General features: G+C 39.1%; 1 protein-coding gene across 2 annotated transcripts; it reads right to left on the bottom strand.

The window, feature by feature from the left end:
* Positions 1–10,831: 10,831 nt before the first annotated feature.
* On the bottom strand, positions 10,832–15,435 carry LOC102918499 (olfactory receptor 7E178-like). Of its 2 annotated transcripts, none has more exons than XM_006987050.3 (2): positions 15,407–15,435; positions 10,832–11,774 (listed from the first exon to the last, which is right to left on the bottom strand). In XM_006987050.3, the coding sequence occupies exons 1-2, from the start codon at positions 15,433–15,435 to the stop codon at positions 10,832–10,834; spliced, it is 972 nt and encodes a 323-aa protein (XP_006987112.1). The 2 variants fall into 2 exon arrangements, with proteins under 2 accessions (XP_006987112.1, XP_015861087.1); XM_016005601.1 differs by lacking the exon at positions 15,407–15,435 and adding an exon at positions 11,899–11,914 and having other exon boundaries at positions 10,832–11,739.
* Between the last annotated feature and the right edge of the window lie 10,890 nt (positions 15,436–26,325).

Below are 26,325 nucleotides of genomic sequence, written 5' to 3'. Positions count from 1 at the left end.
GACTTCTGGGAATTCAGTGCTTGTGGTGTGATGCCTTGTGCAGCCTTGGTGCAGTGGGAAGGGGCTTGGACCTGCCTAGGCTCAGTGTGCTGGGCTCTGCTGACTCCCCATGGGAGACTTTGATTTGGGGGATGTGGGGATGTGGGAATGTGGGAATGTGGGGTGGCTTGGGAGAGAGGGCTGGGGGGTGGGAGGAGGTAGAGTCTGTGAGTGGTATGTGGTGTGAGTAGAAAATTTCTTAATAAAGAAAAATGAAAAAAAAATGGGTCTGGGATCTGAACAGAGAGTTCTTAAAGGAAGAAAAATAATGAATAAGAAATATCTAAAAAAAGTTCATCATCCCTAACAATTAGGGAAATACAAACAAATCAAAACAACTTTGAGATTTCATTTTATTCATCAGAATGACAAAGACTAATAAGAAATACTATTACTAAGAACAAAACAAAACATCCCCAGAAAAACAGACAACAAATTTTGGAGGGTAAAGTATGTAACAGGGAACCCTCATTTGTGATTGAAAGTGGTGTAGACACTCTGAAAATCAGTGTTGAGAATTCTCAGATAGCTAAATATAAATCTATTACAGGACTGAACTATACCACTCCTTGACATATTCCCATTGCTTTAGTCTGGTTTTTATTGCTGTAGAGACACCATGGTCACAGCCACTCCTGTACAGGAAATCTTGTATAATATTAGAGGGACCAGCCTTAATATTATACATCTCAGGGGCTCAGAAGAGAGAACTACTAACAGCGAGGGCTATTTTTGGGAAATAGAATCTCAGCACACCGAGCTCTATAGTCCACTTGCTTTAATTCCTCTGGCATAACATCTTATATACACAGCTTCAGTTCTGTTTTCATGCCTAGCACCTATCTTGCCTGATTTCTCTCTGTTTATCTACTGTTCCCTCTTAAGTTCTATCTTAATTCTCTCATCTTAATTCTGCCTCATCTAGGTCTTTTTCACCTTGTTCTTACCCAGCTGGGACTTTCCCATCTGACTCTTCCTCATCTTCCATCTCATTCCTCTAGTACTCTCTTCTAGCCCTTCAATCTAGTTCTTCCTCATCTCAGTTTGTTCCTCTCAAGTTCTTACCCATCTAGTTCTTCCATTCTCCTTTCTCTTCTCCGTCCTCTATGTGCCCTGGAAGTCCCGGTATAAAAAGGGAAGGTCAGAGCTAAATTGTGTAAAGCTATTTACTTAATGTCCACCTCACCTAGCGGTGTCCCCTTGTGGAATTTACCTTAAGTCAGGAGACTTGCATGTGGACTGCTATCACTGTTAGTCCTCAGAAGTTGGGCACCTACCTGGGCAGTGTCTCTTGTTAGTCCTTGATAATGGCTAAGGGAGATATCTGATTCCAGAGAAAGCCTTTCCTGAGCCTGTTCTCCAAATACCTGGAATGTGTATGTCCAGAGAGTGATCAGTCCACACTGTTAGCCCTTCTAAGAGAAAAGTCAATTGGGAAAACTATGAAGGCACACATGATTCTCATAACAGAATACAGCTGATATATAACAAGCCAAATAACACCAAAAAATGCCTTGGAATTTGGCTTCCTCTGGAGGAATTCCCTTATCCCTCCAGGTAGTGACTTTGCCATAACCAGCTGAATTCTTATGATATATTTCTGCGGCCTGCAGCAAGAAAACACTTAACTGGGGCTGGCTTCCAATTTAGAGGTGTAGTTCATTATCATAGCAGGAAACATGATGGCATGTAGGCAGACATGTTGCTGAAGAGGTATCTGAGAGTTCTACTTCTGGACACACAGTCAGAAGGAAGAGACAGTGAGCCACTAGGACTGGCTTGAACTTCTGAAAGCTCAAATCCCACCTCTTAGTGACACACTTCCTCCAATAAAGCCACACCCACTCCAACAAGGCCACACCTCCTAGTAATGCCACTCCCTATGGACCTATGGAGAGCATTATTTATTCAAACCACCACATTCCACCACCTGATCCTCATTGGCTTGTAACCATAACATAATGAAAAATGCATTTAGTCCAACTTTAAAAGTTCATATAATCTATCACAGTGTCAGCACTGTTTAAAAATCCAAAGTTCAAAGTCTCTTCTGAGACTCATTCAGTCTCTTAACTGTAATTCCCTTTAAAATTAAAATGAAAAAATCAGATCACATACTTCCCACATACAGTGGCACAGACTATATATTACCATTCCAATGGTGAAGAAAGGGACATAGTGTAGAAATACCAGACCAAAACAAAACCAAAAACCAGCTGGGCAAACTCCAAACTCTGCATTTCCATGTCTGATGTCAAAGCACTCTGCAGATCTCCAACTCCTTTCAGCATTGTTGACTACAACACACTTCTTTCTCTGGGCTGATGTACTCCCTGTTAACAGTTGGCTCTGGTATCTCCAATGTTTTGGGGTGTCCAAGACAATCCAGGTTTTACTTTCACAACTTCACACAATGGCCTCTCTAGGCCTCCACACAGGGACACCCCTGACACACGCCTGGCCTCAATAGTTTTCTTAGCTTTGAAGGGAGATTCCAAAACCCCTTTCTTTTTTTCCTTGCCTCTAAAGCCAGAACCATATTGCTAAAGCTGTCAAGTTTTGCTACTTGATGGGGCTGGGATATAGCCTCCTTTTTCAAATACATTTTCACCGGCTTTCTTTTTTTGATGGTTTCCATCACTGCCTAAGCTTGGCTGTTCTGTACCTCACTCCATTGACCAGACTGGCCTCAAACTCTGGAGTGCTGGGTTTAAAAGTATACAACACTACACCCAACATTAAACATTTAATTCATTTTCACAAGTTGGATGCTTAGCTGGGTGGTAGCTTGCCCTGAGGTCACCATTCTCTTTATTTAACACCAGGCTTTTCTTTAATATGTCTATTTCCTTGAACAAAGGACTTAGCAATTTTTCACTTCCCAGTGCCTCTTTTTTCCTCAAACTATATATTTTGTATTTTTCCTTGCTCAGCTTGCTCATTTTCTGCCCTGGCCAGCGGGGTCCTCAAAGGGGACCTAAAGGGAGGGCCGGTGAATGAGAGGGACAAGAGACACAAAGAATGAGAGCAAGACAGGATGTCTGATCAAGCTCCAAAATTTTATTTTTCTCTTAAGGCATATATAGGTAGGCAAAGGGGTTGCAAGCAGGAAGGGACTTAATTATGGGCTGTTCGGCCAGCAGGAAATGTTGCTCTGAAGGTTATCTATCTACCCTTGTCTAACTGCCTAATTGCTTAACTGCAGCTCATTTACCTGATATCTGAGAAGAGGTTCTGGTATTTGTGAGAAGAGGTTCTGGTGCTATGGAGACTTGAGCAAGGCCTAGATCTAAGAAAAGAGGAGAGAAGCTTAAATGTGGCAGCATGTGTGTCAAGGGTCACTTAGGCTTATGGCTCCTGTCAATTTCATTATAGATCTTATAAGAGTGAACACTAACAGCCACACACAGTCAATGCCAGGTGTTTTGGTTGTCTGCCAAAGATTTTAATCTATAAATATTCAATTTAGCTTCAGATAGATTTTTTTAGACAAGGGAAGAAAGCAGCCACATTCTTCACCAAAATATCACAAGAATGATTTCTAGGCCATATATTGGTATCTTCTCTTCTGAAACCTCTTGAGCCAGGCCCTCACAGTTCAATCACTCTCTTCACTGCTCTCTTCTGTGCTCCTACTTGGATGGCCCATTAAGCACCACTTAAAGTCTTCAGCTGTTTTTATAATCCAAAGTCCCAAGGTCCACAGTTCTCCAAACAAAAGCATGGTCAGGCCTATCACAGAAATACTCCATTTCCTAGTACCAACTTCTGTCATGGTTTGGATTTTATTGCTGTGAAGAGACACCACAGTCATGGCAACACTTACAAAGGAAAACATTTAATTAGAGCTGGCTTATGGTTGAAAGGTTCAGTCCATTACTATCAGGGTGGGAATCATGGCGGCAGGCAGGCAGAAATGATGATGAAGACAGCTGTCAGTTCTACTCTGGTTTTGCAGGCAGCAGGAAGGGACAATGAGCCACTAGGCCTGAGCTTCTAAGATCTCAAAGCTTATATTCTAGTGACCTACTTCTTCCAATGAAGCTACTTCTATGCCAACAAGACCTCATCTCCTAATAGTGCCACTCCCTATGGACCTATGGGGACCATTTTTATTCATACTCCTGCACCCGACTCAACATCCTATCCACAGATACTTGCTCAGCTGTGTTCATTACTGTTCTATTCACAGCAGTTAAGAAATGAAAACAACTCAGGTATCCTTCAAAAGATTAATAGAAAATAAAAATATGGTACATATTCATTATGGAATAATATTCAGCTATAAAGAAAATGAAATTATTAAACATGTAGGTAAATGGATAGAAAGAGAAAAATCATATTGAATGAGGTAAACCAGACCCAGAAAGACAAGTAGTATATATTATCTCTCATATATATATTCTGGTCTTTTATTTTTTGATTTATGTGTTTCATTTGGACTACACATAGAGGTCAGGAGATTAGTAAGGATCCATTATTGGGGGACAAATCTCAAGTGAATAGGGATAGAACACTGGAGACATGAAGGAGGAAAGAAAAATAATGGAACAGGAAGGGTTAAATGGGGCATGGGGTGGGAAGCTGGTAGAAGAGCACCTTTGGGAGAGATAACTGACACTAAGGACATTTAAAAGCTCTATGGAAACCGACTACGGCAGAAACTCCCTTAAAGACATATACCTGCAGCCGGGCGGTGGTGGCGCACGCCTTTAATCCCAGCACACGGGAGGCAGAGCCAGGCGGATCTCTGTGAGTTCGAGGCCAGCCTGGGCTACCAAGTGAGCTCCAGGAAAGGCGCAAAGCTACACAGAGAAACCCTGTCTCGAAAAACCAAAAAAAAAAAAAAAAAAAAAAAAAAAAAAAAAAAAAAAGACATATACCTGCATAAAAGGAGTTGAAATGAAGTTGCCTACAACAGGGGGACAATACATTTCCAAAATACCAGGGCTGACAATTGAAAGAGCCCCATGCCAGAGGCTGGGGAGATGGTTCTGCAGTTATCAGCACTTGCTGCTCTTGAAGAGGACCCAAGTTCAGTCCACAGAATGCACATGCTGGCTCACAATCATCTGAAAGTCCAGTTCTAAGAGATTTAATGTCCTATTTTTAACTCCTTAGGCACAAGCCATGTACATGGTCCACAACATATACACACAAAATTAAAAAAAAAAAACAGCTAAAATCTCAGTGTCATGTTTAGGATACATCATTATAAGTTGTTGTTTCTCATAGACCTCCCCAAACACTTCAAACTATTGCCAGTGCTCTTAGGTACCTGTTAGAGCTTGAAGGGAAGACATTGTTGAAAATAGAACACTGTTGAGTCTCTGAACATGAGAAAGACAAGCTGGCACTGAACTGAAACTTCATCCTGACTTATCTTTCATAGTGCTGGAAGGTGCTAAGTATGATATCAGAGAATAAAAGTCAACAACAGTCTTATCCTGTTGAGAACACTGTGAGCAACAACAATGATTTGCTTGGTCAGATATGTTCATCTGTGAAGACATGAGTTTTAAGGGAATAACCAAACACTTTATGGTTGGAATTAAAGCCTACTCTAAAAGATAAAACTCATGCCTTGTACTGCCAACTATGCCCCCAATGCATGGCTGCACAAGTCATAGAAGGGAGAACATACTAGTATTATTTTGCTAAATAGATACAGTAATAAACTACTTCCTAAGTTCTTACTTTTATACTCACTGATTAGGTCATCTTTCAACTCTTATCAGGGAAGCTTATTTTCTAGTAGGTGATAGTAACATAAATGGTTAACATGCAGAGAATCAGAGACTGTGGAGTGCTCAGCTCTAAATGAGACAGCTTTATCAAAAACCCCATCCCCCAGGCTCGAGGTTCATTATGGAAAGGGAGTAGAAAGATTGTCAGAAACAGAGATAGTAGATATCTGAAGTGAACTGTCTTTGTTGTGCATTGCGTGAAAATGTTGCATACATGAACCCAGAGCAGATGTGAATACATACTCAAGCATTTCACAAGATCAAATCAGGCCCCAACATGAAGAGAGGAAGGGCTCATGAAGTTTCATTTGTAGCTGGGGAGCTATTAGCAACTGACTGTTGGTAGAATGAGAATATATGTTTTTCAAGGAAGTGATGCCAGAAAAGATACCCTCATGTCCATATAGGTGCACTCAATAGATTCATTGGGTTTAAAAACAAAGCATAGGAAGTCAGCAAGGAAAAGTGATGGGAAAATATGGGGGAATTGGAGCAGAAGGTTTGCTGGTTGGATTTGATCCAAATACATTATAGACATATGTAAAGTTCTTAAAAATGAATTTAAAATCTTAAAGCATTTCACACAATATTTTGATTTAAATTGTTTCATTAGTTATCTAAAAAAGTATTTGAATAATGGTGAGAAAATTTAAAGTGGAAGGCAATATGAAAATGTTTTTTGATGTAAGCAAATGAATCACTAGACATAAAAATCCCAGGGATAGCCAGCCAAAGCAGTGCTAAGAAAATAAATCTGATGGGAAGTATTGTCAATGTTTAAATTTCAAATCTTTCTTCAGAGTCATAGTAATAAGAACAGAACCAACCTCACAGAGACAAATCAAAAACACAGATTCATGGGATAGAGTAGAGGACAGAACTAAAACTACCTGGTTTTCCTTCAAGATGCCAGAGAACACACACAGGAAATTAAACAGCATTTCAAGTAGATGCTGCTGGGAAAACTGGATTTCAATATGATGAAGAAAAACAAAACAAAACAATCCCCTCACCCTCATCCCTTATTCTTCACAAAGTACAACTCCAAGTGCATTAAGGAACTAACACAAGACCCGAAACAATGAAAGTACTGCAAGTGGGGGTCAGACTTCACTTCACAGGCAGAGTCTCGACTTTCTGGACTCCAGTGGTGTAGAAAATAAGATGAACAACTGACAAAAGGCACCTGTGTACAGAAGAAAACTATTCAGTGAGATGAGTCAGCCCACATAACAGGAGAAATCTTTATCAGCTTTTCACCCATCTATTAGTGTTGATAATTCATAAAGAGAGCTCAAAACAGAACAAAACAAAAATAACATAAAGAAAATAAACATCTCAGTCAAATGTGTCCATTAAGTGTTTGTGGGGCAGCTGGAGAGATAACTCTGCAGTTAAAAGCACTTCCTGCTTTTTCAGAGGGCCCAGGCATCATAACCATTTATAACTCCAGGTCAAGGCAGATCTGATGCCATCCTTTCTTCTATGAACACCAGTATACATATGGCATATACACATATGCATACACAGATGCAGACACACACACACATATGCATACAAACAAAACACTCACACATGTAAAATAAAATAAGTAAACCTTAAAAAGTTTAAAAGTTTAAAAAATGGGCCTTGGGCTGAACAGAAAATTCTTCCAAGAAGAAATACAAATGGCTAGTGAACAGTTCAGAAGTGCTTGTCACCAGGAAAATGCAGATTAATACTTTAAGATTTTGTCTCACCCCAGTCAGAATTATCTTCCTTGGGAATACAAATAACAATTGCTTCTGTTTAGGGGGTTATGAGAGAAGCCTTTATTCACTGTTGGTGGAAGTGTAAACTACTGTTATCATTATAGAAATTGGCTTAGAGGTTTCTAAAAGAAAAACAGAAAGAGAACTAGTATGTGGTCCAGCTACAGAACTCCTGAGCATACATACACCTGTACCTTATCCTACTACACAGATGCTTATATAACCATGTTCATTGCTTCTCTGCTCACAATAGCTAGGACACAGAATGGACATAGAAGCCCACCAGTACATGAATAGACTAAAATGTGGTATATAAACACAATGGAATAGTAAATAATAAAAATAATAAAAAATATAGATAAATTAATGGAACTGGGGAAAAACTAACTCAAGCAACTGGGGCCCAGAAAGATAGATATTGCATGTTTTCTCTCCTGTGTAGATACTAGCTTCTAATCTTTTGTTTTAGTGTGCTTCACTTGGAGCATAAATGGTATCATGAAAAGTAAAAATGAGCCATTGGTGAGAAAATGTATTATAGGAGTCTGGATAGTCAATCATTGTTAATACAGAAGTAAAGAGAAGGCATATTGAATATGAAGTAACATATCCAGGAAGGGTCATGGAAAGCTTTGGGAAGTCAGGAGGTAAAGGGAGTGTTAACCTAAAGGAAAGGTGCAAGAAAAACCTATATGGAAATTTACTTTCTTGCAATCCAATAATAATAAGATTATTATTGATGGGTATAACAAGAAACATGTGATATAAGTCAGAGGTATATTAGTGCTTAGAGGTGTAAGCATGGAAGATGGCAGAAGGATGTGGGAGTTGAGAGGTGCTGGGTAGGGGCTGAGTTAACTAAGACTAAGGAGATGTGGAATTGCCTATAGAAACATTGGTTAATAAATTAGTATCAAAATACAATTAAAAAAATAAAAAACAAAGGTACACTTTGTGGGTACACAATACAGCTCTCAGAAGTCATGGGATGTTAAATAAAAATCAAAGAAGCAGGTGGGATAAAACCCTCTATGAATTATTAGTCAGGGAGTTTCCAGGGGTCCACCAAACAACACAGGGATTTTGCCATTGCTCTTAGTTATCTACCACAACAAAAAGGTAAGATGCTATTCCTGAAGATACCACACACTTTAGCTTCAGAACATAGAGAAATCAATTTCAAACTGCCTTGGAACCTTCCTCATTGCTCAGTAATTTTCAAAGTGCCAGAAGGTGCTATTCAGGTTTCTGGGGAGAAAAGATATCATTGGTTTTACCCCATGCTGGACCCTCCATGCTCTAATGCCAACCTGCAAGGATCACATGTTCACTGGTCTAAGAGTGGTCTACCTCTTATGGGGAGACTAATTGCTTTATGACTGGATTTCAGGCCTCTTCAGCAAATGGAATTACATGTAAAATACAGTAAAACTGCTCAGAAGTCCATAGTTTGGGAGCTCATGGCCTCTCAGGTGGAACCTACTTGCTAGACTCTATTTTTTATGTTTATACCCAAAAGTCTTGACTCCTCTCAAACTTGGTCAGAGAAGAATCTTTTTAAAGTGGGCAGCAGTCAGTTTAGAGACATATAACTGGTGAAAATGTTGAGATAAGTGACCATAAGTGTTCAGTCCTAATTGGGATATTTTTTATTAATACCAACCCCCTTTCAAAACAGAGAGCATTTTCAGAAGAGGATGCAGAAGCAATGAAAAAGATGTAGGATGGGTAAAGTGGTGTGAAATGGTGTCTTATGACATGGTAGAGCATATCTACTTGACCCACAAACTCATAGCAGCTGTTGTTACCTGCATAAGATCTACAGAATCCTACTAGGGCAGCCAACATTCTACCATGTGTGTTGCAGATGTTCACAAATCCCCACCACTACCTGTGAAGCTATTGGCATTTCTTAGCCACCCAGAGCAAGAGAATCATTATTCTCTGGGGATGTGGCTGCTGGTAGATTTCCCCTGTTCCAGTAGGTGGATTACGCTTTACATTATGTGAGCAGCACTAATGGGACTGAGAGCTATTAAAACAAAAAAAAAAGGGTTTGAACTTGGTATGTTTATGTTTGTGGGGCTATCTGGGTTGAATTGGAGGCACTAAATGAAGGGTGGATAGGGTGGAAATGACCATAGTATAAAGATCTATCTAAATAAGAGTCTTTGGTTATGAGATGTAGTCAGCAATATTTTCAAAATTAATTTATTTTAAAATTTTCATTCAAGTATACATTATTTGGTGAGTATATTTCTATCATACATCTGCTTTCTCCCTAGTCCATCCTATTAGTCTTTATTGTTCTCCCAGATACTTCATGTCATTCATATATACATGATTTTATGTATCTGTATAAATTCTAGGAACCATGAATGACATATTATTTTTCTTTCTGAAACTGGCATAACTTACTTAATATGATTATCTCTAGATGGATCCACTTTTTCTGCAAATGATACTATTTTGGTAATCATGGTTGAAGAACATTCTGTTGTGTACAAAAAATTCTTGTATTTTCTTTACTCATTCTATTTTTCACAATGCAGGTGCCTCTAAAACATAGATATTGTGAGTAAAGTTGCAATAAACATTGACTGGAAATTATTTCTATGATATGCTGAGTTGGAGTTTTTGCATACATACCCAGGAGTGGTAGAGCTGGGTCATAAGGAATATCCATATTTAATTGCCTTAGAAAGTTCCATATGACTTAATAGTTACTGGTGTAGTTTATGTTCCCATTGGTGATGTATAAATGTTCTCTTTTGTCCATATGCTTGCTGTAATTCACTGTTATTTGTTTTCTTAATCATTGCCATTGTGACTGGGATGAGATGGAGTATCAGATTAGTTTTGATTTGCATTTATCTGCTGGATATGTGAGGTTGAACCTTATTTATTAATTCATCAGTATTTTAAAACTGCAGTATGTTCCTTGGATATGGTAACTTAAACATATATCTTAAAATAAAGAATACATGGGCTTTGAAAAGGGGTATTAGTTGTTAAAATGTAAAAGGAACATAACTATTTAACTATATTTAACTATAAAGCTAGGATCTTTACTCAGAAATTGTGAGCTTTCCTGGATATATTGATTTATATATGCTTAAGAGAAGACAAGATCTAGGTATTCTTATTCAATTCAATTAAAGACAATGGAAGGAATATACATTTAGGTATTAGTGAAGTGAGCTGTAAGCCGTAACACCAAAGAGGTTGTGTTTTTAGGTATAGATAGTTGGGTTAGCAACTCAACCTTCAGAAATGATGGAAGGTGTTGTGTAATTACTTTGTTCTTTTTTGCAACTTCCAGAGGGCACTTTTAATGTCCTTGTTCCTCAGGCTGTAGATGAAAGGATTCAACATAGGTGTGACCACTGTGTACATTAGTGAAGCCACCGCACAGTTTTCAGGAGAATTTGATACAGTTGAACCGACATATACTCCAATGGCTGATCCATAAAATAAGCAAACAACTGAAAGATGAGACCCACAGGTGGAGAAGGCTTTATATTTTCCACTTGTTGATGGAACTCTCTGGATGGAAGAAATAATTTTATAGTAAGAGAAAAGGATCCCCGAGGTTGAAAATAAGCCAAAAAAGACACCAATAAAATGTGCAACTATGTTTTTGGTGAATATTTCAGAACAGTCAAGATTTAGAAGTTGTGAAGGGTCACAAAAGAAGTTAGAGATTTGCATATCCTTGAAGTATGTAAATTGTAGCACAATCAAATTGTGCACCTGAGAGTCCAAAAGACCGACCAAAAAGGATACCCAAACTAAGAAGGCACAGAAGTGAGGATTCATGATGATTGCGTAATGCAGGGGATGACAAATGGCCACAAACCTGTCATAGGCCATTGCAGTCAGAAGCATACTCTCCATACACCCAAAAATTATAAACATAGACATCTGTGTGAGGCAGCCCACATAGGAGATGACTCTGCTTTGAGTTTGAATATCCCAGATCATCTTTGGGACTGTGGTGGAGATGAAACAGATGTCAGACCAGGAAAGGTTGGAGAGAAAGAAGTACATGGGGGTGTGGAGGTGGGAGTCAGAGATGACAGCCAGGATGATGAGCAGGTTCCCAAGCACTGTGACCAGGTACATGGACAGGAACAGTCCGAAGAGGACGGGCTGCATTTCCGGATCATCTGAGAGGCTCATAAGATGGAATTGGGAGACAACTGGTAAATTTTGTGCTTCTGTATTGTTTGGACACCTTTGGATAAACAAAATTAATTAGAAAAATATATAAGTTAAGCTAGGATTATATTATAATCTCAAAAGTAAATGAAATAATTAAAAAAGGGGAAAATCAATATGTTTTAAGCATAACTTATTACAAGTAAAATGTTCTAACTTGAGGTTCATTGCTTACAGCATCACGACATGCCCAATAATCTACAACTTTCTGTATAGATTTCCAAGTTACACATTTGTGGGGCATTTACCCACCACCCCCACAGTTCCCCAGAGTTTTCTTGAGTGCGAGCAACAGGAAATATTAGATAGAAGGATTTATAGTGGAGAATCTTGCGGAGATAAACAGATAGAAAATAAAGGATAGCCTTGAGAGGGTCTGGAACCTATTCCAATGGGCCCTTGACTGTCTCTGCCCCAGGGTTTTTATAGAGACACCAAGGGGGTGGAGCAAAAGACCTCCTCCCCCAGCACAGCCAAGTGCAGACCATCTCAGACACCTGCACTCAAGCCCGTGGTCCTGATCATCCTCTATTTGGACCTGCTGGGTAAAGCCACGAGGAACCCGAGAACGGGCTCCCACACACATCTCCTTTCATACAAATCTATTCTTGAGGAGGTAAACTCAACAGTGTTTTAAAACCAAGAAAATTAGAAATCACAACTTTAGGATCATTGTAAAATACAACTATCCTTTTTGATGACATAGAGAAGAAAATAATGTCCTTTCACTTTAAAAAATTATTCCTATTACAGCAAAAACAACAGAATATATCATATTTTTTCTGAAGACACAGGTAAAATTTTTTGGATTAGATTCTTTATGAAGAAGCCATTTACTTAAACTGTATTTTTTGTATATTAACTTAACATGGTCCTCTTAGATAAGTAATTGTTATAAGCTAATATTTAAAAATTCTGTACTACATTAAGTAGGAAAACCTAAAAGAAATGAATGAATTTCTAGATTCTTCAAACCACCAAAATTATGCCCAGAATTGAACATACTAAACATACCCATGAGGAAGTTAAAAGAGTAATAAAGAAAATTTCCAAGTAAAAATGTTCAGGGCCAGAAGGATTTACAGATGAATTTTACCAGACTTTTACAGGAGAGAGAGAACTTTCTTAAATTATTTTTTAAAAAATCAGAGAAAGGAGAAGCATCTCTTAATTCCTTTCATGAACCCAACATTACAAAACCAAAACAAGGTAAAGACACACCAAAAATGAATACTATAAGCCAACATCCCTGGTGTACCCAAATTAAAAAATGCTCAATAAAATACCTTCAGTCAGAATACAGACACACATCAAAAGATATTATTCACCATAATCTACTTGGCTTTATCCAAAAGACGCAGATATTTTCAACATATGTGTGCAATAAACCACAAAAATGGACTTAAAAACAAAAATCACACAATCATCTCAAAAAATGCAGAAAAAAACCTGTGACAAAATCCATCATGCCTTCATAATAAAAGTCTAGAGAATGTAGGTCTAGAGAGAACATATGGCAACATAATAAATAGCTATGTATGAGAAACATGCAGTCAAAATTATCCCAATTATATAAACCATGAAGCAATCCCACTGAAGTCACGAATGAGAAAGGGCTGTCAACTATCCCCACTTCCTTTTATACTGTGCTTTAAGTTCTGGCTGATGCAAAAGGACACTAAAGGGATACACATAGGAAAAGAACTCCATCTATCCCTATTCGCAGATAACTTGATGTTATATATTAGATATTTGAAAACTGTTAACAAAAAACTTCTAGAAATAAACAAATTCAGCAATGTGACAGAATGTAAATCATATAAATCCATAAATCAATAGCTATTCTGTACACCACCAACAAACATACAGCGAAATGGACTCCCTCCCATTCACAATAGCCTCAAAGAAAATACAATATGTAGGAAGAAGGCTAACCAAGAAAGTGAAGAACCTCTAAAATGGAAACTTTAAACCTTTGAAGATGAGAAAGACACTAGAAAATTGAAAAATATCCATACTCTTGAATTAGTAGAATTAATATTGTTGAAATATCCATTTTACCAAAAGCTTTACAGATCCAATGAAATCCCAATCAAACCTCTCCATCTAAGTTTCATATTGTACAATAAAATCCCCAGGTAGCCAAAACAATCCCGATGTCTTAAGATATATTATAGACCCATAGTAATAGCAATAAAAACAATATAGAATTGATATAAAAACAGACACATAGACCAATAGAATTAAATAAATGATCCAAACATGATCATATGTAACTTCAGCCATGTGATGTTTGACAAAGGCCCTCAAATTATATGCTGGAGATAAAACACCTAATGGCTCAGGCTTCTTGCTATCTATTTCTTATATCTTAAATTAACCCATTTCTATTCATCTATAAGCTGCCAGGTGGCTTGTGGCATACCGGTACTTTACATCTTACTTCTCATGGTGGCAGCTGGCGATGTCTCCTTACTCAGCCTCCCACTTCCTAGAATTCTCCTCTCTGCTTATCCCGCCTATACTATACTTTCTGCCTAGCTACTGGCCAATCAGCATTTTATTTATCAATCATTCATAGCAACACATTTTCACAGCATACAGATATCTGCAGCAGAACTGGAACAGGGAGGGAGGGGGAATGCAATAAAAGAGATACCATGATAGAGGGAGACGTCATGGGGATAGGGAGAAACACGGTGCTAGAGAAGTTACCAGGAATCCCCAAGGATGACCCCAGCCTGTCATGTTCCAGTGAGATATTCTAAGAATCAAGGAGGATATGGACAGTTTCAAGGATATCTTAGAGGCCAGGGCAAATCTGCCTTGAATTAATATGTGTCTATGTCTTTGTGTCCTTTGCCTGTGATCTATGGCTATACTTCTGTTTATGGAAGTAGTTAATGCCTCTCACTGTGATAGAATCACAAAAGGAAACACATGGCACCTCCTGGATTTATAGGAATTGAAGCATATGTGAGTTTATTGTGGGGAGTAACCAAGCAATACCTTTTGAAAAACATGTCTCATGTCCACAGTCAGGTGATCCACTTCAAGCATGGCTTACTACATTTGTTTTAGCTTAATACTCTCCCGCACAACTGGTATAGAGGCTGCACTTTGGTTTCCAGGAAATGAACTGGTAATTTATGAAGTGGAGGTGATTAGGTAAACGAAGAGAACTCAGCTGCACAGAATGCACAGGTCAGAACTCAGAGCTCAACATCCTTCAGTTATAGTTCAAGATGCTGCTGCTGCTCTCCTTTACCTGCTGTTCTTCCTCTTCTTTGTAGCAACAGGATTTCAATTTATAAGGACTCATCTGATGACCATGGGAAATACACATGATACTGTGGTTATTCACCTTCCTCTTTTTAAATCACGTTCATAATATTGTAAGAATGCTTAGGAAAAAAGATTTTGTTTTTACCTTTGATGTGTGAGATATCTGTGACAATACAGAACATGGGAAAGGAAATCAAATTGAGTTATATGTTAGCCCCACTTTATGCAATGCAGAACATAAATTCCTCACTCATCATAGAAGAAAATTTACGGTCAGCATCCTTTCACTAAGTTTTCTCTTATGATAAGAAACCAATGCTTCCCAGGGCTCTTTCTCCATCATCCTCCCCACTCAGCACTTACTTGTTGAAGCTGACTCCTTGCTGGGTCATGACCAAAATACAAAGGAACTTCTTTGTCTTATTCCCATGTAAGGCTCTGGCTCATTTCTTAGACTTGATAAGAATATATAATGAAATAACCCCTTGATTTAGTCAGCCACCAGAGGAGAATACACGTCAGTGTCCCCACTGTACTCGAGCCTTCAAATCGAAGGGTTGACAGCCTGGGGGCAATTATTGACTCTTTTATGACCTTGGAGATAGAATGCCCAGAGCTCATAATTATACAAATTGTTTCACATTATCACAGTCTCTCAGAGGTTCTTAATATTAGAAGTGAAAAAGGGAAGAAAAGAAAAATAGTTCACTAAAATCTTATGGCTCTTTCTCTACTCAAGGGAAATTCTGGTTACCATTCAATGTATTTCTATGTTTTATGCATTCTTTTAAAATAGCTATATGTTAGATGCCATTGATTTGAATGAAATCAAATCATTCAACAAATGGTACATGGGAGGGTTTGGAGGAAGGAAAGGGAAAGGAGAAATGATGTAATTATAATCTTCAAAAAGGACCCCCAGCTCTCATGGGGCCTAGAGGTGAGTGACTCTGTTCATACCCAGTGAGTCCTGCCCCTAGGACCTATCCCTGGGCCCCAGCCATTCTCCCGGGAACACCAACCCAACTTGGCCCCAGTTGCCGGCCAGCAGACCTTCACCAAGACTCCCCAGTGGACCCTGCAATCTACATGCTCTGCCCCCATACCCATCTGCCCGAAACCCCAGCTGCCTCCTGAGGCTTAGAAACCAACCCCCAGCTCTAATCGGGCCTAGAGCTCTCATCAGTCCTAGAGAGAGCTCTCACTGGACAAAGAGCTGTCATTGGACAAAGAGTAACCTCAGGAAACAGGGAATCTGCCAGCCCTCATTAGACCAAGGGTGGCTTTCTGAGAAGTAGAATCTGCCACCTCTCATTGGACCAAGAGAGGCTTCCTGAAACACAGAATTTGTCAGTTCTGACTGGACCAAGAGCCTTGATAAGACCAAGAGTGGATCAGTGAGTCACGGAATCAACTAGCTTGGATTGACTCAAGAGAAGCTCCCTGAGACACAGAATCTGCCTGCTCCAATTAGACCAAGAGCTAAGATAGGACCCAGACGGGCCCCCTGAGCCACAGACACAACAAGCACAGAATGGACCAACAGCAACTCGCTCAGACACAGGCACCTCTTATACCCATTAGAGGAGGAGATGGGCAGATGTCAAGGCAGAAGTACATACAACAACATAAAGAGCAATACAGCATCACCAGAACCTAGCCCTCCTCCAAAGCAAGACCTGAACATCACAAGGTAGAAGTTACAGAAGAAAGCAACCTTAAGAATAGCATCATGAAGATGCTAGAGGCCTTCCAAGAAAATTGAAATTGAGGAAAAGACAAACAAAAAAGTGTAAGAAATCAATAAAGAAATTGAGAAAAAGACAAACAAAAATTGGAAGAAATCTATAAAGAAATAGAGGAAAAGACAAAAAAAATGGAAGAAATTAATAAATTCCTTAAAGAAAAACATAAAAAGCAATTAAACAAGTGAGGAAAACAGTTCAAGACCTGAAAAGGGAGTTAGAAACAATGAAGAAGACACAAACAGAGGGAATGCTGGAAACAGAAAATCTGAGTAAATGAACAGGAAACACAGATGCAAGCATAACCAGCAGAATACAAGAGATGGAAGAGAGAATCTCTGGTGTAAAGGATACAATAGAGGAAGTGGATTCGTCAGTCAAAGAAAATACCAAAGCCAAAAAAGTCACAACACAAAATGTCCAAGAAATCTGGGACACCATGAAAAGACCAAACTTAAGAATAATAGGGGTAGAGGAAGGAGAATACCAATTCAAAGGCACAGAAAATATATTCAACAAGGTCATAGAAGAAAACTTTCCCAACTTAAATAAGGAAGTACCTATGGAAGATACAAGAAGCCTATAGAGCATCAAACAGACTAGACCCCCCCCCCCCAAAAATGTCTCCGCGCCACATAATAATTAAACAACTAAACCTACAGAATAAAGAAAGAATATTAAGAGCAGCAAAGGAAAAAGGCCAAGTGACTTATAGAGGCAAACACATCAGAATAACACCCGATTTCTCAATGGAGACTTTGAAAGCCAGAAGGACCTGGACAGATGTAATGCAGACACTAAGAGACCATGGATGCAAGCCTATAATGACATATTATATAGTTCAAATGGCATCGCACCAGAAAGTAGGATTCTCTAGTTCTTTAAGTAGCCTTAGTTGCATATATATGTATATATATATATGTGTGTATATATATACATACATATATGCATTTGATTTCTCTGAAAGCAGATACATATTCAATTATTTTTTGATTTGATCAAAATATTCCATAATATAAATAATTTAAAACTTATTTTTATGTAGTGCTGGGAAATATAAACCAACTATAGAAAAGAAAAAACCATAAATTTTAGCCTTTCATTAGCCTTCAAATATTTCTGTAAAGTTTATCTAAATATCATTTTTCTCATTTATAAAGTAATCCCATCAGAACATATTTATGTCTTAAGTCTACAATTTGTGGCTTTATGTACTAAACACTACAAGTTATATAATTTCCAAGAGTTTCTACATGCCCTGAAATTTAGCTGGATTCATCCAACAGCTTTAATCTGTCAGATAAGTGAGAGATCTAAGTTGGCTGCTTATTCCCCAAGGAAGAGGTAATTGTCATGATATTATCAATGTGCTATACTCAGCTGCTATTGCTTGTCATTTCTAAGTCCAGTTTCACTTAATTATGGAGAAATGTCTGTAAATTCAAATATCCCTGTGGGAATATGTCATTTGGATGGAAGTCATACCTAAAAATGAAACACAGCCTGACCAGACCAGTCTGGTGTTGCTTAGGTCTGTGATTGTAAGCCATTAACATGATCTCATGCACACACTTCCTGTTCTGACTTTTCTGCCTTACAAGTAGCTGGAGCAATCAGATGTCATCTCATATAACCTTTGCTAAGAGTCCACTCTGCTCTTGATATTCAGCAATCCTGCTTTATGTATTGGCCAACAAAGACTGAAAAATTCACATTTAAAAATAAATAAATAAATAAATGCATAAACCAACCCACCAACAAACAAACAAACTAAATAAATAAATAAATAAATAAATAAATAAATAAATAAATAAATAAAAAGCCAGTCATAATCTCAGTGCATTGGAGGTACAGACAAGTGGATTCCTTGACTCTTGGGGCTCACTGGCCACCCAACCTAGCCTACATGATAAGTTCCAGGTCAGTGACAGAACCTGTCTCATAAAACAATCTTAATATCAACTGAGGAACTGAGATTTTCTATTGAGAGCTACTGGCCATAGGAAAAGGCCATAGGAGTACACTGCAGGTGACAGCTAGTGTTTAAAAGATCAACCTATCAGAACCAAGGATTCTAGTAGAAGACTAAACCATCATGCAAGGTGTGTTGGACTTATTGCCTTTTGAATGAATTGGCTGTTTCTTGTTGCAAACTTCTTGTACATAACAGCTCTGATATATCCCCATTACCATGCATTTTTCATAAAATGTATATATGTAATCTCATGATTACATCTCAATGTTATGGGCACATATATCTGTGGGTGGTCAGGAAGATGACTTTTCATTTAACTATACAATTTTTATATATAGAAAATATACTAGGATACGCTTCATAGCCAGATACATTGTCCCATGAGACTGTAGACACTTAAAGCCCATTTTGTTCCTTTTGCTCAAACTAACACAGAAAATAGTAATCTCTCCTCAGTCTTACACAAACTGCCCCTATTTAGCTCATTTTACCTCAGAGAAAATTCAAACTAGACTGAAGGCTTTTGTAAATACATTGTAAGTTTAAAACTTCACAGTTATGCAAAAGGTCAGAGTCACAGCTGTCTCACCAAGGTTACTAACACAAACATCCTTAGAAAAGCCAACCAATTCTTCACTTGCCAAGTCTGCTGATAAAAAGCTATGTCTCAGAGTTTGTCTCACTGGGCACTGTGCCCCCTTTCTCTGGTCCGGAGACCTTGGAACCTTGCATTACTATGGTAATGGCTCTCTGCTCCTTATCATTTATTCTAGGAATGTGCTATGACCTTGAGGGTTTTCAAATTTTTCTTAGGATTGAAGAGAGTTTCCTTTTAGAAATGTAAAGAGGCAAGAGAGGAGCTAAGAATGAGAGCTGAAAAGAAGCTGTAGATTTAGAGAGGACATAGGACAAAGAGAACAGCAGAGAGATCAGAGAGCTTACTTAGAACAATAAAGTGATGGACTGAAAGAGCACAGTGTGCATAGATTTATTGAAGTACCCTCAGATAAGTAGATTCATTTGATATTCCTAAGATTACAATTTCCATAGCCTTGTAGAGCCTTCCCTGGACTCTGGGAGAAAGTTCTTCAGGGCAGGTACCCAAGGAGCTTTCAATAGTTTTCCTCTGACTTCCACATTGACATGCATTTATGTGCACTAGTGCATAAAGGAACACACATGTTCATGGGAGGGGGGTATAATAACCCCTTGCTGTCCTCCAGGAAGTTCTAAAAGTTGTCACTTAGCTTTTAGTGAAGACTGGGCAAAGATGGTCTTCGTGGCTATCCCTGGTGAAAGGGTCAGGACAGTTTTGCCATTCAATGACAGTCATCTCAGTGTTGCATTTTAATAAAGGAACTGAGAATTCCAAATCCTTTACTTTCCATTCAAAATAATTAACCTGATCTACACTTTAATCTTTAATTTGCACCTTCTATCTTTTTATCAATATCCTTGAAGAATGTCACTCTTGTTTTAAAAGAGTACTGCTTCTTGAGCAGACAAACATTGTGTAAATAGCATGCTTAACACTCACTTGCCCATTCGCTCAGTCTGCTCATTTAGACCTCACAACTGGGGATTAGGCAGTTGGTAAATATGGTCATCAGTCTTGATCACCTTAAGATACTACAGCTTTAACTTGTAGGTTATCATTGTCTCCAGGTTGGGCAGTATTCATTTTAAAGATAATCCTCATGAAGGTATCTGAATCTTGAAGGTTCAGGAGTTATAAGGAGACTTGATTATCATTTAAAGATATTGAGTTTTGTTCTGGTAGGCACTGAAGTCTCTAGGATTACACTCAAGTGTTTTAAGAATGGTTTTTATACTTTATCATGGTAGATGTTATCAGATTTAATTTAATCCTATGGCATAAGTTCCATATATTGGAGCTTGTTCTTTTGTCTTAAATACTTTACTTTTGTCAAGTCTCAATTAGATTCCCTCAATACTCAAGACTTCTCCATTCTGCCATGAATAGGAAAGCCAGTTTCAGTAAATATCATGTCAACTGCTGTCTCCTGAGACTTGCATGTTCTCCCAGATACATGCCCAGCTAGCCAAGGTGACCAATAGTGAAGCTATACTGACTCCTAAGGCTCAGTTTGCACAGATTGTCTTTCTATGAACACTGTTTAAATATCATAGCTGCTTCATTAGTTAGAATGTCCCCAATTCCTCTCAGTCTAGCAAGCTGAATTTAGCCTCTTGTCACTGAAGCCTGTGCATGCTTCAGGCAGAAAGTGGATTATGTGCTCTTCACACTGTCTTCCCATGCTGAGTATACCTCTAATACCTTTCTTCAACTACTTGAAAGTGTTACCTCCTATATTGTTGTTTGTTTATAGTCATTCAAGTCTAGAGGGTGAGTCTGGAACCAGTTTGTCTTTCATAGCTAAAACTGGATGAAAATATATTCCTTTGATTTTAGAATATAGCCAAGGTTCAGTATATTTTTCTGAAAGTTCCTGCAGATGTCAGCAAAAGGCAAGGCAGTGATATGCTAGTTGTGCAGTAGGATAGCAGATACCTAACCACCACAGTCAGAACTGAGTTAAACTGTTCGATTTTGTAAATAGATGACTTTGTCTCCACATCCCTTTAAGGCAGGAATTTTCAACCTATGGGTCATGGTCCCTTTGGGAGGTCGAATGACCCTTTCACAGGCATCACATATCAGATATTCTGAATATCAGATGTCTACATTATATTTCAAAACAATATCAAGGTTGCAGTTATGAAATAGGAACAAAAATAATTTTATGGTTGGGAGTCACCACAACATGTATTAAAGGGTTGCAACATTAGGAAGGTTGAGAACCACCACAACTTTAGGGGGTAGAGAGTTGGGAAGCTGTGGAAGACTCATTTTCAGAGCAGAGATTGAAATGTCCTGAACTTAACACAGGGAGCTACACACAAAGAAATCCTGATGTGGGATGGTCTGTATGTCAAATTGCTCTGATTGGTCAATAAATAAAACACTGATTGGCCAGTGGATAGGCAGGAAGTATAGGCGGGACTAACAGAGAGGAGAAAAGAAAGAACAGGAAGGCAGAAGGAGACACTGCCAGCTGCCACCATGACAAGAAGCATGTGAAGACACCAGTAAGCCACGAGCCACGTGGCAAGGTATAGATTTATGGTGATGGATTAATTTAAGCTATAAGAACAGTTAGCAAGAAGCCTGCCACAGCCATACAGTTTGTAAGCAATATAAGTCTCTGTGTTTACTTGGTTGGCTCTGAGTGGCTGTGGGACTGGCAGGTGAGAGAGATTTGTCCTGACTGTGGGCGAGGCAGGAAAACTCTAGCTACAAAATCTTGCAGGGTTTCTATAGTTTCTATAGTCCCACTCTGAAGAAGACTGTACCTCACTAAGAGTGACTTCAGGTTCCTCTTAGCTTGATTGAACTAATACATTTTTTTTAATCTTTAGTTTGATTCTCTTAGAGAAGTCTAGAAAACATCTATATTTTTTCTTTGGCCCTTTGACATGTACAATCTTTAAATTTATTTTTGATTAGCAATATTTTCACATATTTATGTGATAAACTGATGTTTTGATTCAAATCTAGATTAGGTGATGATCAACTCAGGCTAATTAGCTCATATATAATTTTAGTAATTGTTTATGGTGAGTACTTTTAAAACCATCTCTTCTGACTCTTTGCATTGGTAATGTAATACTGTTATGTCATTCTATTCTTGCTCTCAAAGATGTTGAGAGTAGACACTAAGGAGAACAGGAGGCAGAGGTCACAGCAGTTGAGTGCCATAGTTAGATGGAAGAATAAGTTCTAGTGTTGTATTGTGATGTAGATAGTTTTAAAAGCTTCTGGCTGGTTTTACTTCTCAGGACATTCTCTTTTAAGAGATAATCTGAAAGAACAGGAACCATAGGTGACAGTTCCTATGCCAGATGGGAGCTTAACTTCAGTGATTTCACCACACATACATGCTTCACTACCTCCAGACAAGAGGATAAGGGAACGCTCGTTTACTTTTCTCAGCTGAGGAATTGCCTCCATCAGATTGGCATGAGGCTTTGTGGGGGCATTTTCTTAATTAATAATTGATATAGGCAGGCCAAGGCCCTTGTGTGCAAGGTCACCCTTAGAATAGTATTCTCATGGTAAACCCAAATTGTTGATCCTAATACATTTACTGCAAAGAAAAGAATCCCACAGTATAAGTGTATTATACATGAAATCATTCTCTTAAATTTTCACTTCAAATGGAAAGATTTCTTTTTTAGCTTTTTTAAAAAAATTATGTATATGTGGGAGCCCATTCTGGGGTTCCTCGTGGCTTTACCCAGCAGGTCCGAATAGAGGATGATCGGGACCACGGGCCTGAGTGCAGGTGTCTGAGATGGCCTGCACTTGGCTGTGCTGGGGGAGGAAGTCTTTTGCTCCACCCCTTGGTGTCTCTATAAAAACCCTGGACCAGAGACAGTCGGGGCCCGTTGGAATAGGTTCCAGGCCCTCTCGAGGCTATCCTTTATTTTCTATCTGTTTATCTCCACAAGATTCTCTGCTATAAATCCTTCTATCTAATATTTCCTGCTGATCGCACTCAAGAAAACTCTGGGAAGCTGTGGGGGTGGTGGGTAAATGCCCCACAGAATGGCGCCATGAATGGGACTAAAGAAAAAAGAAAAAAAGGGACTAAAGAAAAAAAGGGGGAACAAAAAAAGGGGGGACTAAAGACAAATGAACAGGGACTTAAGACAAAGTAATAGGGACTAAAGATAAAGGAAAATAATAGTTTTATTACAGAGTTTTTGGTGAAAGTGCTGAGTCAGCCCTGCCAGTGGAAAGGCATGCCGGTGTTATGGAATATATATATTTATATATATATATATATATATATATATATATATATATATATATTTGGGAAGGCAGGGGTTTTATCCTCGAGAGAAAAGGAAAGCGGACTGGAAGGATGTCCGATGCTGCAGCGAAATTCTCTTCTGTCAAAAATTTTCTATCTTCTATCCCTTTCTCAATTTCTATCTGTGATAAGTATAAGGTATAGGGTAGTAATATAGTTTAGGAAAAACTTAGAAGTGTAAGATTGTGTAGGAAAAAATAAGTAAGGCAACTAGACAGAAAAACTCTTCAATTTCTAACTTTGGGGGCTTTGGAAGCAAACTGGGGAAAAAATCTTTGGGCTTTACAGGTAGTGAAAAAGCTCTTCTTTGAGCTTATGGGGAAGAAAAAGTTTCCTATGGAAGCTTTTGACCTGAGGACAGCTGAAATGCTAAGTCCAAGTGTCAGGAGAAAGTGTTTTCTCCCTGAGGCAAAAATGGGGGTGTAAGAAGTCAAAGTTTAAAGTTGGGAAGTTTTGGGAAAAGTTGGTCTTTCTCCTGGGGGGGAAAAATCTTTCTCTTAAACTAAAGCTTTTCTTGGAAAATTTGGGGGGAAAATCGCTCTAAAAAGCCTTAATCTTTCTCAAAAGCTCTCTTAAACTTAAAAACTAAATTTGTCCTGAGAGAGGACAAAAACTAGAATCACCTGAAGATATTAGTATGGGAACCACCTGTGATTAGCTCTAAGGGAAAACAACAAACCTCTTAAGACAGCAAAACCTCTAAGTTCTCTTTCAAGCTTTAACAATCCTCCCTGCAATGCAGGAGGCAGGAACAAGTTTCTAACAACCTTTTCTAAGCTCTCTTCAAGCTAGTAAGACAGTGGGTCAGAGTACCCTGAGGGAAACCCTTGGGAGAGTGTGGGTGAAGAGCTACAGAGAGCCCAAAATGGCAGGAAACTTTACCTGAGAAAAGGAAAAAAAGGCAAGCTTTTCTGTTACAGCGGAGCTGAGGCAGCAAAGGTTCTGAGTGAGCATTTCAGAATGGAAAGGTGCTCCTCCTAATCCTAATGCAAAGATCCCCTGAAGCAATGCAAACTGTTAGCATTGTATCCTCGCTTCTGACCAAAAACCCAGAGGCGACTGGCCAGCGTCTCTGAGTTGGAGTGCATTTCGGGGATACTAGGGTTCCTGCAGTCGTAAACTTCCTGGAGCACAGAGCTGAGGCAGGAAGGTGCAGGACCCAGGGGAAGATTGCTAATGAACAAACAAAGCTAAAGCCGGTGGGAACCGCACAGTTGCGTGCTTTCCTACAAGTCCCGGGTTGATAGGTCCACAACTGCAAAAAGAAATCTGAGAAAAAGCTTTCCTATCAGAGTAAGGACCTTTCTGGAAAAACAGTAAAGCTGAACTGTGTCTGAAGCAGTTGTGCTGCTGAGTCAGAACGCTGTCTGGGGAAAGAGCCCGGCCAGGGCAGAACAGAACTATCCATGAGTAAAGCTTTCTTTTCTGTCAGAGAAAGCATCTCTTTGAGAAAAGCTTTGTTTCAACTGACTCCCATGAGATGAGGGAGTGTAGCCCTAAGGGGTGACTGCCTTTGGCAAAAGCTCTGTCCTGAGCACCCAGACAAGCAAACACAACCCACTGGGGGACTGGGCCAGGTGAAGGCCTGAAGAGGCAAAGCACCTATTCCAATGGGAGTTTAGAAATGGCGAAAACCTCCCTTGCTAAGCTTGATTTATGAACACAAACCTCAGACCCTGAAAAATAAAAACGGACAAAAGCCCCTACCTTCAGTAGCAGGGAAAGCCACCACTGTAGTGTCAGAAAATGTTTCTGGGGTAGAGGGGATAAACTGAGACCAAACTGGGAACTGTCTGGGAGAAAGACTCTGAAGAAACAGAGAAGGGACATAATCCTCCCCAGAAAATATGTGACCTGAAAAAGCTGCTAGAATTGGAGGCGGCAGATTCAGGGGGAGAGAAAAAGCCCCTACCTCCAAAAGCAGCTAGCAGAGGAACAGAGCCACAGACAGATAGCTGAAGCTCTGCATCTGGGGGGAGGGGGGGGGAAGGAACAGAGAATAAGATCAGTGGGAGAAAATCTCTCTGAAAGAGCTATGGAAAAGCTGTTGTACATGATCTTGTTTTTCACTGACTGGCTAAAACAAACACAAGCCCCGAGGAAAGTTGCTATCAGAAATGCCAGCCTCAATGCCGGCTAACGAGGCAGGTGTGGTTCTGATTGGGGCCAGTGTCAAATGAAGGAGAGACACCTGTTGAAGCCAGCTGAGGAGAATAGAAACCTCCCAATGTCCCATAGCTGAAAATGTAAAATGCTTGTTCAAATCTCCCATTGCAAAAGCAAGAGACTTTGTTCAAACCTCCCGGGCAAGAATTTGTAAACAAGTCTGGTAAAAGAGAACCAGTTGACTCTCAAACCCGATAAGAAATATGGGAAATGATATAAGGGACTGATATTATTATGGACTGATACAAGGGAAATGCATTCTGGGAAAGATGGTGACATTGCCCTGAAACACTTTTGTCAGCTCTAAAATTAAAATACAGCCTTTCAAAGAATGAGGAAAACCATCTAAGGGTTTAAGTGTCAGTTCCAATAACAAATTGAAAAGATACGGAACTAGGTGCTTCATGGTTTGGGGCTCCATTGGTAAAATGCCTTATTTACCCTAATAGCTGTGCAAAATTTTTACGGCCGTTGGATGACAAAAAGCTACCTATAAGA

This window comes from Peromyscus maniculatus, chromosome 7 (genome assembly GCF_049852395.1).
Source record: "Peromyscus maniculatus bairdii isolate BWxNUB_F1_BW_parent chromosome 7, HU_Pman_BW_mat_3.1, whole genome shotgun sequence".
NCBI classification, from domain to species: Eukaryota; Metazoa; Chordata; class Mammalia; order Rodentia; family Cricetidae; genus Peromyscus; species Peromyscus maniculatus.
This window is presented reverse-complemented; position numbering and strand designations above follow the sequence as displayed.

Excerpts from the sequence above, each read along its gene's own strand:
- LOC102918499 (XM_006987050.3), bottom strand. The coding sequence starts at position 15,435 with ATGACCCAGCAAGGAGTCAGCTTCAACAA. Across the intron at positions 11,775-15,406 it reads CAAGGAGTCAGCTTCAACAA|GTGTCCAAACAATACAGAAG; the intron begins GTAAGTGCTGAG and ends GTTTATCCAAAG.